This window comes from Aegilops tauschii, chromosome 4, assembly GCF_002575655.3.
Source record: "Aegilops tauschii subsp. strangulata cultivar AL8/78 chromosome 4, Aet v6.0, whole genome shotgun sequence".
Classification (NCBI taxonomy): Eukaryota; Viridiplantae; Streptophyta; class Magnoliopsida; order Poales; family Poaceae; genus Aegilops; species Aegilops tauschii.
The window spans coordinates 359,077,974-359,091,079 of NC_053038.3; the positions used below are offsets into that span (position 1 = coordinate 359,077,974).

The window sequence follows — 13,106 nt, forward strand, 5'->3', positions numbered from 1 at the left end:
CAAGGAGACATAAGCATTCCAGTGGTACAGTGGCTGGTCAAATGGATCAACCTACCAGCCGACAAAGCAACTTGGGAAGACGCGGCTTTCATCCAGAAAGTTTTCCCAGAATTTCAGCCTTGAGGACAAGACTGCTTTCAACGGGGGGAATTGTCAGGACAGAGTTACAGGTGACAAACAGTTAGAAGCCTACAATACCGTTTCATTTGTCCAAGAGCATAGCAGTCGTCGATTCACGATCCTACGGCGCCAGTGAACTTACCGCTTCGCGCTAAAGTGACTCACTCCCAGCCGTTGATCTCAAGATGTGCGGCTCATGCCGTTGTAACGTCTCTTTTGAACTTTACCCCAGAGCTATGTAACTGAACCTGTCGCTATCTTGCTTTTCACCTGCTCGACCCCTTTTTAAGCTCTCCTCCGGCTTGTGGAGAGGGCATTCTGGATGATTCTGGGCTTGGCCCTTTAAGCCGCCGTGTTCCAGCTGGCGAACCCTAAATTTCGTGGCTCAGATCCACCAGCAATCCACTCCAAATTCGTCCTCAAATTAGCTTGTGTTTACTCCGTTTTCTGCAAAGTTCGACATATCGTAGCTAGACCCTGTCAGGCGGGTTGTTGGAGATGCTCTTAGGACTTGTCCAAGGGAAAATCCTCTTGTACTGCTTTTACCATATTATACATGGATCTATCAGTTTCCCTAATCCAGTAAGTTTCCATCTAACAGTGTCATTTTCATCAGTCATCTCGACATCTTTACAAACATTGTGTAAAGTGACCCGAAAAAAAAACATTGTGTAAACTGACCCAACTCTCCAACAAAGGCCCCTCAAATTTCGTCGGAATTTAATACTAGTACTATTCCAATCTTATCACTATCACTTTCTCCTCCTGTCATTCACCGATCCGAGACGCCCAGGGTATTTTGGCCATCACGGCCGTCCATTCCCCTCCGGATCCAACCGTCCGATGCGCGCGCACGCGGATCGACGGGCCCACCACCGTCTCCTCGCCCCGTTTAAATACTCTGCCTCCTCTGCCCCATTCTCACCAACTCACCCCGCAATCCACCATCACCAAATCTCTCTGCTCCTCTCCAGCTTTTCTTCAAAAGCCCCGTCGTTAGCAATGGATGTCTCAGGCGCTGCAGCCAAGGGCAAGAAGGGCGCGGCCGGGCGCAAGGCCGGCGGCCCCAGGAAGAAGTCGGTGACGCGGTCCGTCAAGGCCGGGCTGCAGTTCCCCGTCGGCCGCATCGGGCGCTACCTCAAGAAGGGCCGCTACGCCCCGCGCGTGGGCACCGGCGCCCCCGTCTACCTCGCCGCCGTCCTAGAGTACCTCGCCGCCGAGCTGCTGGAGCTCGCCGGGAACGCCGCCAAGGACAACAAGAAGAGCCGCATCATCCCGCGGCACCTGCTGCTCGCCGTCCGGAACGACGAGGAGCTCGGAAAGCTGCTGGCCGGCGTCACCATCGCGCACGGCGGTGTGATCCCCAAGATCAACCCGGTGCTGCTCCCCAAGAAGACGGCGGAGAAGGAGGGCAAGGAGCCCAAGTCTCCCAAGAAGGCCGCCAAGTCCCCCAAGAAGGCCACCAAGGCTTAGAAACACGCATATGTTGCTGTAGGCTGTTTAATGCTTCGTAACTGTGGTCGTTGTTCTGCTAATGGTGTCGATGTAATCTTTGTTGCTAAGAGAAATGTCAGAAATCTCTCTGATTTGCCTAAATTCTTTGCTCTGTCGGCTGTTCTTGTTTCCCAGTGTTCGATTCTGACATTCCCTTAACAGCAATGCCCACCAGGTGCTCGATCTCCGTTAGACAGCGCCGGAGATGAGATGGAAGGGAAGTTTGCCCGATAGCACTGCGTGCTAGCTGCTGGCTACGGCTGTCACTTCGGCGATCCCTTCCGTGCCTACAAATCCCCACACGGTAATACTCCGGCAACTCCATCCACCGCCATGGCGTCCGGCGCTACCGTGTCTGTACAAATTGCCCGCGGCTGAATCTTCTGTGCACCTGACTTGCTAGACGGAATGCTTGACAAGAGCTGTGGCGTCGAAACAACACCACTTGGCCGCTGTCAGCTTCTCGGCCCCAACATTGTTGCTAGAGTGCTACAGGCCCGGGCAACATGTTCGTGGCGATGCTGCTCGGCTCGACGGCCTTGCCGTTGACTGATTGAATCATGGTCTGTCGTTACACCATGTTAACTTTATCTTACATGGTGAGTGCGCTGTGGCCTCTGCAAAAAATTTCCAGAGTAGTTGTCCCATTCAGTTGCCTTTATCCAGAGAGCTTAATCGCCCAGTTGCTCTATCTCTGGCAGTGGGCAAATTTTTCTTTGAGTTAATTACACCTGTAGTTCAAGAACTTGCAGCGAACATACAAAAACTAAAAAACCCAGAAAAATGGTACAATAACTTATCTAACAACACAATTTGATACAATTTCCGTTAATCCTAATGGTGTGGGTCTCACTTGTCAGTCAGACAGGGAAATAAAAGCAACGAAAAATAGCGTGCTCTGCCGTGATTCAAACCTCGGACACAATCTTAGAAGTCTAGGCGCTTGACGACTGTACCATTCTATTTTTTTTGCCAATGTAGAGGCAGATTTGTTTCTATACCGTAGTTTCAGACACGTCCCACTCCGCTCGCCACCTTCGCTGACTTATCTTTTTATTATGTGTGTCTTTTTTTTTTTTTTTTCAGATCTTAGGTTTCTTTGGTTTTTCCTTATTATTATTTTGCATTTTATTTTTTATATAGGTTTTGCAATATACGGCAAACTTTTTTTGATATACACACTGAACATTTTAGTATACGATAAACATTTTTTTCGCAGGAGAATGGTGGGTTTTATTCCTCGGTAATAGTGTTACAATATGCTAATACAAAGGTAGGAACACTGTCTAAAACATGGTGCAACTAACAAGCGATGCTACCTCCTGTGTGGTCAATATTGGCAAGACTATAAGCAACCCTACTTTAACGAGATACAATTTTCCGCGGAGTAAACCCATGAGGTTCCAGAAGCTTTTTGATTTCCAGTATTTAGATGTCCATAAGCTGAAAGATCCAATGAGTTGTCCGTCAATGCAGCAAACTGTCAGATTGAATAATAGGTAACCTTGACCGTTGCATGCTCATTCTCAGTCCTTCTAAAACATCGCTGATCTCGGATTCAAGCATATCTTTGCAAAAGAAAAGATAATGATATGTTGAGAAAATGACTGCTCCATCCTAGTCACATTGAACATTTTTTAATATATGAACATTTTTAATACGCACTAAACATTTCTTTCATATATGGTGAACTTCTTTTAATATATATACTGAACCTTTTTATAAAACACATACTAAACAATTTACTAAAATATATGTGCTATATTAGTAGGTTTTTAGAATATCCAGCTTCTAAAAAACAATAGCCGGATTTTTGGTGAAAAACAAACTAAAAATTGTATAAAGTTATCCAATCAAACTGCATTGCGGATGGATGCTGTTAGCATATATATTCAAGTATTTAAACATGCAAGTTGAAGCATATGACAATCAACATGTGTCCCCAAACATATGACAATCAACATGTGTCCCCAAACTTCCGATGTATCCTGTGTATATATATGCTTAATGCTTCTGCCATAGATGTACTGCCGCACTTCAATCATGCTTCTCAAATTTGTCCGATACATCCTGCCATTTATGTTGTGTTAGATCAAAGCCGTCTCTCTTGTCACATATGTTTCTAATGTACAGATGTTTTGCACTGCATGATGCCAACTATGCATCATTGGTTTCTCAAATATTCTGTACTACCTACTCCCCACAATGTCGAATGCCTATCCTTCTGCTTCTACATGCTACTAGTTATGCTGACGTAGCTCAGGATTAGTGCTTCCAATATCCATGATTCATAAGCATTGTGCATATGTTTCTTTCATTTAATGCAGTTTACCATGCATTCTTCTTTGATATAGATTTTTTTGCTTCCAAACCAAATTATGTAAACTTTTTGGAATGTAGGTGACAGAACCATTTGTGAGTCCTGCTCGCCGCTGCCCTCGATGACGCGGTTACCATAGCCTCAAGTTGTATGTGCAACATTAACTTACGATGGTGTGGAAGAACAAAAGAGCCCCTGGCCATGCGACTCATGCCATGCCCAGCGACGAGATCGTGGGTGGGCAAGATTAGATGCTATTAGCGATGATCTCCATGGAAGCGGCAATGTGCTAGTATCTAGCCCAAGCTGAAAAAAAAAAGATCTATTTGGATCCAAATAATATTTTCTTCGGAAGCAGATTCTAACATATCTAGAAGCAATGTTTGATTTATGGAAACATCTTTTTTTCTTCTATTGTAAGCAATTCCATGTCACACTAGAAACAATTTTTCGGCCACTGTATTGTCTATGCATAACAAAACAAAATACACCGCTATTTTTTGTGAAAAAAATACACTGCTATTTTGTACATAAATTTTCAGTAGATCAAAGCAATCATTTGTTGGTATCAAAGAAATTTCTCAACAAGTAATGCGACTAAGTTACATGTTTTTTCTGCTTCATACAACATGTGTTCATACTTCCATGGAAGCATGCTTCGAGTACATTATGTTCCTCTGCTTCATACAACTTGCTTTCATGTTTCAATCGATGCATGCTTCAAATTTGATCACCTTGTCCAACGTCGTCAACGACTTCACACCATGTCGGTTCACTAATATATAAAGCACGCAAGGAAGCAAGCACATGGATAGCAGAGTGAAGCAAATATTATGGTGGAGACATAATACATGGGATATATGAGAATATGAAGCCTACGATTTTGGAGATAGGAATGAAGCAAATACTTAGGTCATTGGAAACATGTTATACGAACCAATGAAGCATGTTAATTTTCACTTGATACGGGGGCAATTTTTAATGTAGTTTTGGGACACTGGAAATATAAACGATTTTAGGTATCTATTTAGTTGCATTGGAAGCAAATTTTGGTACTAACACTGGATACAGATTTCGCCTCATATGGAAGCAAACTGCATGGACTACCTGATGGCTCTCCCTCCGCTCCTCTCCTCCCCCTCCCCTGCTTCCTGGTCGGGATGACCTGGTCGGCGTCGTGGCGGCGACCACCCTCCCTCCCTTCCCTCCTCACCCCTCCCCTGTGCTGCGACGTGCCGGCGCAGTGATGGCGGCGCCCCCGCTCCCTCCCCTGTTCGCCTCCTTACGCTGGTTCCATCCCACGGTTCTTCCTGCTCGGTGGGCAGGGATGCTGGATCTGTGGTTTTCCCCGCCTCCCCCCGGCTGCTCTCGCCACCGCCGCTCGCTCGCCTCCCTCCCATGGTCGTCCCCGCCGCGTCGCATGTCTCTGCCTACCTCCCCCTGCCATCCTCTCCGCCCTGCGCCCTCGAATCGGTTCTGGGCCCTGGATCCGGGCGCTAGCGATGACTCTTCCGAGGACGATGAACCGCTGCTCCTGCCGGATCTGGGGAGCGCTCGGGGTCCGACGTCGAGGTCGCGGCCCTCTTGCCCCTCTACCTGCTCCCTCTCCCCTTGCTCCTCTGTGGATGTCTCTTCCTCGGTGCCGTTGGCCTCGGGCGACCGTCCTTGGACGCAGGTGGGGCATCGTCGCCGCCTCAAGGTCCTTTCCCCCGTGCTGCGGCTGTCTGGGCCGGTGGCTTCCTTGGCGCTCCCCTCTCCCCTCTCTGGCGCTTCCATCTCTCCTCCTTCTCCTTCGTCTGCGGCGGCGCGCTCGCCGGCGGCGGGTCCTCCTAGGGCGGACGGAACCCTAGCTGCGTGGGTGGTTGCGGCTGTGCGGCTTGTGGGTCACCTGTGCCCGCTGGGCTGACCGCACATCTTGGGCCGCCCCCTGGCCCAGTTGGTGCCCCCCACCTGTGGCTCCTCGGCCTGAGGCCTCCCCTCCTCCCATCCCCCGTGGGCCTAGCCCATCCTAACCCAACCCCTTCGCATTGTTCTGGGCCCAGTCCGGCTCCCCGTGGCTATTTATGGATCCCTCGTGGCGCCCACGACCTAACCCTAGGGTTTCCTGCCTCCCGCTCCCAGATCCGCCGCTTCTTCCACCTAGCCAGATCTATGTCCCTCCTTTCTCCTCCGCCCCCACTCTCCATTTCCTTCGCCGCGGCGGTCATGTCTCGCGAGCCGTCAGCCGACCGCAACGTCAATGGCAAGCGACCGCTCGAGCAAGGGGCGGACGCGGCTGCCGAGCTGCATTACGTGGCTGAGCTTCGGGCCAAGCTTCAGCGCGATCTGGAGGCGCAGGAGCGGGAGCGGTGGGGGACGCCGCCGCCTTGGTTTCTCGAAGAGGAATGACGCAAGGCCGCCATGGTCGTGCCCCCTCGTAGCCCAATGCTGGTTGGGAGGGCGGTTGGGGTTCCACGGCGCCTGGCCCGTCTGCTGGTGCTGCTCCGGCTGGCCCTGGTCCTGACGACCACCCGCCGGGCTTCCCCAACGCCAACGCCTTCTCCTCCTCCGCCCCTCCTCTACTCCCACCCCACCTAGGCCGCCCATCCCTCCCATCCCGGTTGCTCCCTCGCCCGGCCCCAGTGACAACCGTCGTTTCGCACCTCCGGGCCCTGATCTGTATCGGGGTTTCGGTGGGGCGGTCAGATTTGGTGGTGCCTCTCACAACTTCAACAACAATGGCGGCTTTGGTGGCTAGTCCGGTAACAATTCCAAAGCTATTAAATTCCGTCCTCGTGATCCTCCCGTGACGGGGGCCAGAGCTCGGGGGCTTTTGGTCCGGCCGTCCCTATCTCTAATCCTGGTTCTGGTGCTGCCCCTCCTCCTGCTGCGTCAGGGATGACTTGCTTTGCCTGCCACCGCCCCGGCTACTTCCAGGTCGGGTGTAAATTTCCACCCTTCTGTCTTATCTGCCGCGCTGACGGCCATCTTACTACTGAGTGTCCCAATCGTCGTGCGCCCCCTCCTTCAAGATGTTTGGCTATGCCCTTCCTGGTTGTGGCTTCTTCGGCATGGTTGGCTCGGCCGACAATCTTGGCCCTCCTGTCGCCCCTCTCAACACTGCGGTCATGCGAGTCTTGTCAGATGAGGTTCCCATCCAGCTTATCTAGGACGAGCTCAAGGCTTGGGACGCGGATGGCTGGGATTGCCGTCTCGAGCAATTAGGTCCGAAAGAATTCTCTCTCATCTTCCCTTCGCCTGAAAGCCTCACATGGTGCTCTCGTGGGGAAAATTTCACCTTGGCCATTGACAACATCTCTGTCAAAGTGGTGGCTGCCTCCTCTGAACGCAAAAGCTTCAACCATCTTTCCGATCATTGGGTCCTCCTGGACGACGTTCCTCCATTGCTTCGTAATGCTCCTTCTATGATGGCCTTTGCTGAACTCATTGGGAAGCCCATTGAGGTGGACGAGGAATCCATTGGCCGCCCGGGCCCCGTGCGCGTGAAAGTCTGGTGTCGTTTTTCGGAGCGGATTCGGGGCTTTCTGGAGATTTATCCTCACACCAAAGGCTTTCGCATCAACATGCGCCTGGAAACCCCCCCACTCCTTCCACCCCCAAAATTGCTGCTTCATTCAAACCTGATGACAAGAACAATGAGGATCCAAAGGGGGACCAATCCAAAAACAATGATGGCAACTCTAGCGCCTCCCCCTTCTCGGAATCAACATGGAACAACATGGGCTCGGTGGCTAGAGGGCTCTACCCAAACCGTAAGCCGACCCCCAAGGGCGATCACAATGATGTTGTGGAGGGAAGCAAGGACTAATTGGGTGCCTCTGTCGATGGGTATGTCTCAGTGTGCTCCAACATGCCGGCGAGGCTATCCTCTCCATCCCTTTCCGGCATCGTGGACTCGCCGGAGCCTGAGCTTGAGGGCTCTCCGATTCGGGTGGCGGTCTGATGTCTACTACACAACCTTCTTCTTGTAGACGTTGTCGGGCCTCCAAGTCCAGATGTTTGTAGGACAGTAGCAAATTTCCCTCAAGTGGATTACCTAAGGTTTATCAATCCGTGGGAGTCGTAGGATGAAGATGGTCTCTCTCAAGCAACCCTGCAACCAAATAACAAAGAGTCTCTTGTGTCCCCGACACACCCAATACAATGGTAAATTGTATAGGTGCACTAGTTTGGCGAAGAGATGGTGATACAAGTGCAATATGGATGGTAGATATAGGTTTTTGTAATCTGAAAATACAAAAACAGCAAGGTAACTAATGATAAAAGTGAGCGAAAACGGTATTGCAATGCTTCGAAACAAGGCCTAGGGTTCGTACTTTCACTAGTGCAAGTTCTCTCAACAATAATAACATAATTGGATCATATAACTATCCCTCAACATGCAACAAAGAGTCACTCCAAAGTCACTAATAGCAGAGAACAAACGAAAAGATTATGGTAGGGTACGAAATCACCTCAAAGTTATCCTTTCTGATCGATCTATTCAAGAGTCCGTAGTAAAATAACATGAAGCTATTCTTTCCGTTCGATCTATCAAAGAGTTCGTACTAGAATAACACCTTAAGATACAAATCAACCAAAACCCTAATGTCACATAGATACTCCAATGTCACCTCAAGTATCCGTGGGTATGATTATATGATATGAATCACACAATCTCAGATTCATCTATTCAAACCAACACAAAGTACTTCAAAGAGTGTCCCAAAGTTTCTACCGGAGAGTCAAGACGAAAACGTGTGCCAACACCTATGCATAGGTTCATGGGCGGAACCCGCAAGTTGATCATCAAAACATACATCAAGTGGATCACGTGATATCCCATTGTCACCACAGATAAGCACGACAAGACATACATCAAGTGTTCTCAAATCCTTAAAGACTCAATCTGATAAGATAACTTCAAAGGAAAAACTCAATCCATTACAAGAGAGTAGAGGGGGAGAAACATCATAAGATCCAACTATAATAGCAAAGCTCCCGATACATCAAGATCATACCACCTCAAGAACACGAGAGAGAGAGAGAGAGATCAAACACGTAGCTATTAGTACATACCCTCAGCCCCGAGGGTGAACTACTCCCTCCTCGTCATGGAGAGCGCCGGGATGATGAAAATGGCCACCGGTGAGGGATTCCCCCTCCGGCAGGGTGCCGGAACAGGGTCCCGATTGGTTTTTGGTGGCTACAGAGGCTTGCGGCGGCGGAACTCCCGATCTATTCTGTTCCCCGAAGTTTTTAGGGTATATGGATATATATAGGCGAAAGAAGTCGGTCAGGGAAGCCACGAGGGGCCCACGAGGGTGGAGGGCGTGCCCAGGGGGGGTGGGCGCGCCCCCTGCCTCGTGCCTTCCTCGTTGCTTCCCTGACGTATACTCCAAGTCTCATGGATTGCTTCCCTTCCAAAAATAACTCTCCCAAAGGTTTCATTCCGTTTGGATTCCGTTTGATATTCCTTTTCTTCGAAACACTGAAATAGGCAAGAAAACAACAATTTGGGCTGGGCCTCCGGTTAATAGGTTAGTCCCAAAAATAATATAAAAGTGTATAATAAAGCCCATAAACATCCAAAACAGATAATATAATAGCATGAATACTTCATAAATTATAGATACGTTGGAGACGTATCAACGTCCTCAAGCTTAATTCCTGCTCGTCCTCGAGTAGGTAAATGATAAAAGAAATAATTTATGAAGTGTGAATGCTAGCAGGTGCACAAGTTTGATCAATGATAATTTCAATCACCTTTTCTAGCATCATTATATATCATAACAGTAGCTCAACTCATAGAACTTCTCATGATCAAGTAACAAGCTATTCACATGTTAAAGTATAGATCATAAACTTTCTTGAAAACTAACAAACCATGTTATCGGTCATCAAACAATTACAATTCATCTTATTTTCAGGAGGAGTCTATGTCAGAGTTTTGATTTAGCAAATCCCACATACTCAACTATCATATAGTCTTCCATGATTCCTACCACTCAAAGCATATTTTTAGAACAAATAGTATTCATTGAACACAGAGAAAGATAGGGGCTTAATGTTTCGCCTCCCAACCTTTTACCTCAAGGGTAATGTCAACAATAATAATTCATGATCAAATATATTTGAATGGCCATATATGCTTAGATCTTTCCATCACATGATGCTTGCCAACTAAAGAGTAGGTTGGAATGAGAAGGAATACTACCGACTCTTGCATAAAAGTAAAAGATAGGCCCTTCACAGAGGGAAGCAGGGATTTGCAGAGGTGCCAGAGCTCGAAGCTAAAACAGAGATGAAAATAATTTTGAGAGGTATGCTTTCATTGTCAACATAACAACCAAGAATCCCAATATCTTCCATACTAGATACATTATAGGTGTTTCCCACGCAGAAAGGTAAAGTTTTTACTCCCCCTCCACCAACATTCACACTCCAAGGCTTTTCCAAAACAATGGGTGCCGTCCAACTATCAACATTCCTGGGGGAGTTTTGTTTAAATTATTTGCGAATTTGTTTTTGATCTTTTGATCATAGGACCGGGCATCCCAGTTACCAGCCATTTTCTCGTGAATGATGAGCGGAGTCCACTCATCATGAGAATAACCCACCTAGCATGGAAGATACTGATAGCCCCTAGTCGCTACATGAGCGATTCTGGCATACAAAACAGATTATTATTTGAAGGTTTAGAGTTTGGCACATGCAAATTTACTTGGAACGACAGGTAAGTACCGCATATAGGTAGATATGGTGGACACTCATGGAAGAAACTTGGTTCAAGGCGCTTGGATGCACAAGCAGTATTCCCGCTTAGTATAGATATTTTGGCTAGCAAAGGATTCTAAATAGCAAGCACCACATGTTAGAGGATCCATAACAATATAACTTCTATACAAATATACCCAAGCATAACTCATTGTGTTGTCTTCCTTGTCCAACTTCAACTAATTTGCTCAGGTTTGAAAATAATTAATGGTGCTCACAATCATAGAAGATGTCCAAGATAGTATTATATGTGAAATCTCTCTTCCTTCAATATTCTTTCATGAATTGTTCAAGTGACCAATACAACGTTTGCTAACCTTTAATAAATTTACCACCTCTACTTCTTATATGTAAAGTCATTACTCCCCATGGGATAAGCATATGAAACATATATAATTTCAGATTTACGATATTCAATTCATTCAACCATTTACTCATAGGATATAAGTGAAGCACACGAGTAAATGGCAAACTACTTCAAAAAGATATAAGTGAAGATCAATGAGTAGTTAAATAATTATGTAGCTATGTGAAGACTCTCTCTCATTTAAGAATTTCAGATCTTGGTATTTTATTCAAACAGCAATCAAGTCTAAAGAAAATAAAATGACGCTCCAAGCAAAACACATATCATGTGGTGAATAAAAATATAGCTCCAAGTAAAGTTACTGATGAACGAAGACGAAAGAGGGGATGCCATCCGGGGCATCCCCAAGCTTAGGCTTTTGGTTGTCCTTGAATATTACCTTGGGGTGCCTTGGGAATCTCCAAGCTTAGGCTTTTGCCACTCCTTATTCCATAGTCCATCGAATCTTTACCCAAAACTTGAAAACTTCACAACACAAAACTTAACAGAAAATCTCGTGAGCTCCGTTAGCGAAAGAAAACAAAACACCACTTCAAGGTACTGTAATGAACTCATTATTTATTCATATTGGTGTTAAATCTACTGTATTCCAACTTCTCTATGGTTTATAAACTATTTTACTAGCCATAGATTCATCAAAATAAGCAAATGACACACTAGAATCTGTCAAAAACAGAACATTCTGTAGTAATCTGTAACTAACGCAAACTTCTGGAACTCAATAAATTCTACCAAAATAGGAAGACCTAGATAATTTGTTTATTGATCTACTGCAATTGGAATCAGTATTTTATCACGTTCTGGTGATTTTTAACAATTATTTTCGTGAGCAGAAAGTTTCTGTCTTTTTCAGCAAGATCAAATAATTATCATCCAAGAAGATCCTATAGGTCTTACTTGGCACAAACACTAATTAAAACACAAAACTACATCTAAACAGAAGCTAGATGGAAAATTTATTACTAAACAGAACCAAAAAGCAAGAAACAAAAATAAAATTGGGTTGCCTCCCAACAAGCGCTAACGTTTAAGGCCCCTAGCTAGGCATGATGATTTCAATGATGCTCGTATAAAAGATAAGAATTAAAACATAAAGAGAGCATCATGAAACACATGGCAAGCACATTTAAGTCTAACCCACTTCCTATGCATAGGGATTTTGTGAGCAAACAACTTATGGGAACAATAATCAACTAGCATAGGAAGGCAAAACAAGCATAACTTCAAAACTTCAAGCACATAGAGAGGAAACTCAATATTATTGCAATTCCTACAAGCATATGTTCCTCACTCATAATAATTTTTAGTAGCATCATGAATGAATTCAACAATATAACCTGCACCTAAAGCATTCTTTTCATGATCTACAAGCATAGAATTTTTACTACTCTCAACATAAGCAAAATTCTTCTCATTCGGAATAGTGCGAGTATCATAAGAGACTTGAATACTATAAATTGTTTCTGCATTAAATGAGTAATGTTCAGAAAAAGGGTAATCATAATCATGACAAGTTTTATAAATATAATCATCACTACTCTTTATAGCATAAGTTTCATCACAATAATCATCATAAGTAGCAACTTTGTTCTCATCATAATCAATTGAAACCTCTTCCGAAATAGTGGATTCATCACTAAATAAAGTTATGACCTCTCCAAATCCACTTTCATAAATATTATAAGATTCAACATCCTCCAAAATAGTGGGATCATTACTTCCTAAAGTTGACACTCTTCCAAACCCACTTTCATCAATATAATCATCATAGGTAGAAGGCATGCTATCATCATAACAAATTTGCATATCAAAACTTGGGAGGCTAAAAATATCATCTTCATTAAACATAGCATCCCCAAGCTTGGGACAAACATTAATTGCAGCAAATATATTCTCAAATATGTCATCCTCATCAAACATAGCTTCCCCAAGCTTGGGCCTTTTCATATCATAAGCATAATCACTCTCATCATTAATAGTGTGGATAGCACCAATAGTATAACAATTATCATCATCACAATGAGTAGTAGGAGCAACATCATTTGGGAG

The 13,106-nt window shown here is 45.6% G+C and overlaps 1 protein-coding gene across 1 annotated transcript; it reads left to right on the forward strand.

Annotated features, from left to right (window-relative positions):
• The first annotated feature begins 1,033 nt into the window (after nucleotides 1–1,033).
• LOC109766086 (histone H2A-like) lies at nucleotides 1,034–1,716 on the forward strand. The gene has a single exon (XM_020324854.3). The coding sequence runs from the start codon at nucleotides 1,123–1,125 to the stop codon at nucleotides 1,591–1,593; it is 471 nt and encodes a 156-aa protein (XP_020180443.1). The 5' UTR covers nucleotides 1,034–1,122; the 3' UTR covers nucleotides 1,594–1,716.
• The last annotated feature ends 11,390 nt before the right edge of the window (nucleotides 1,717–13,106 follow it).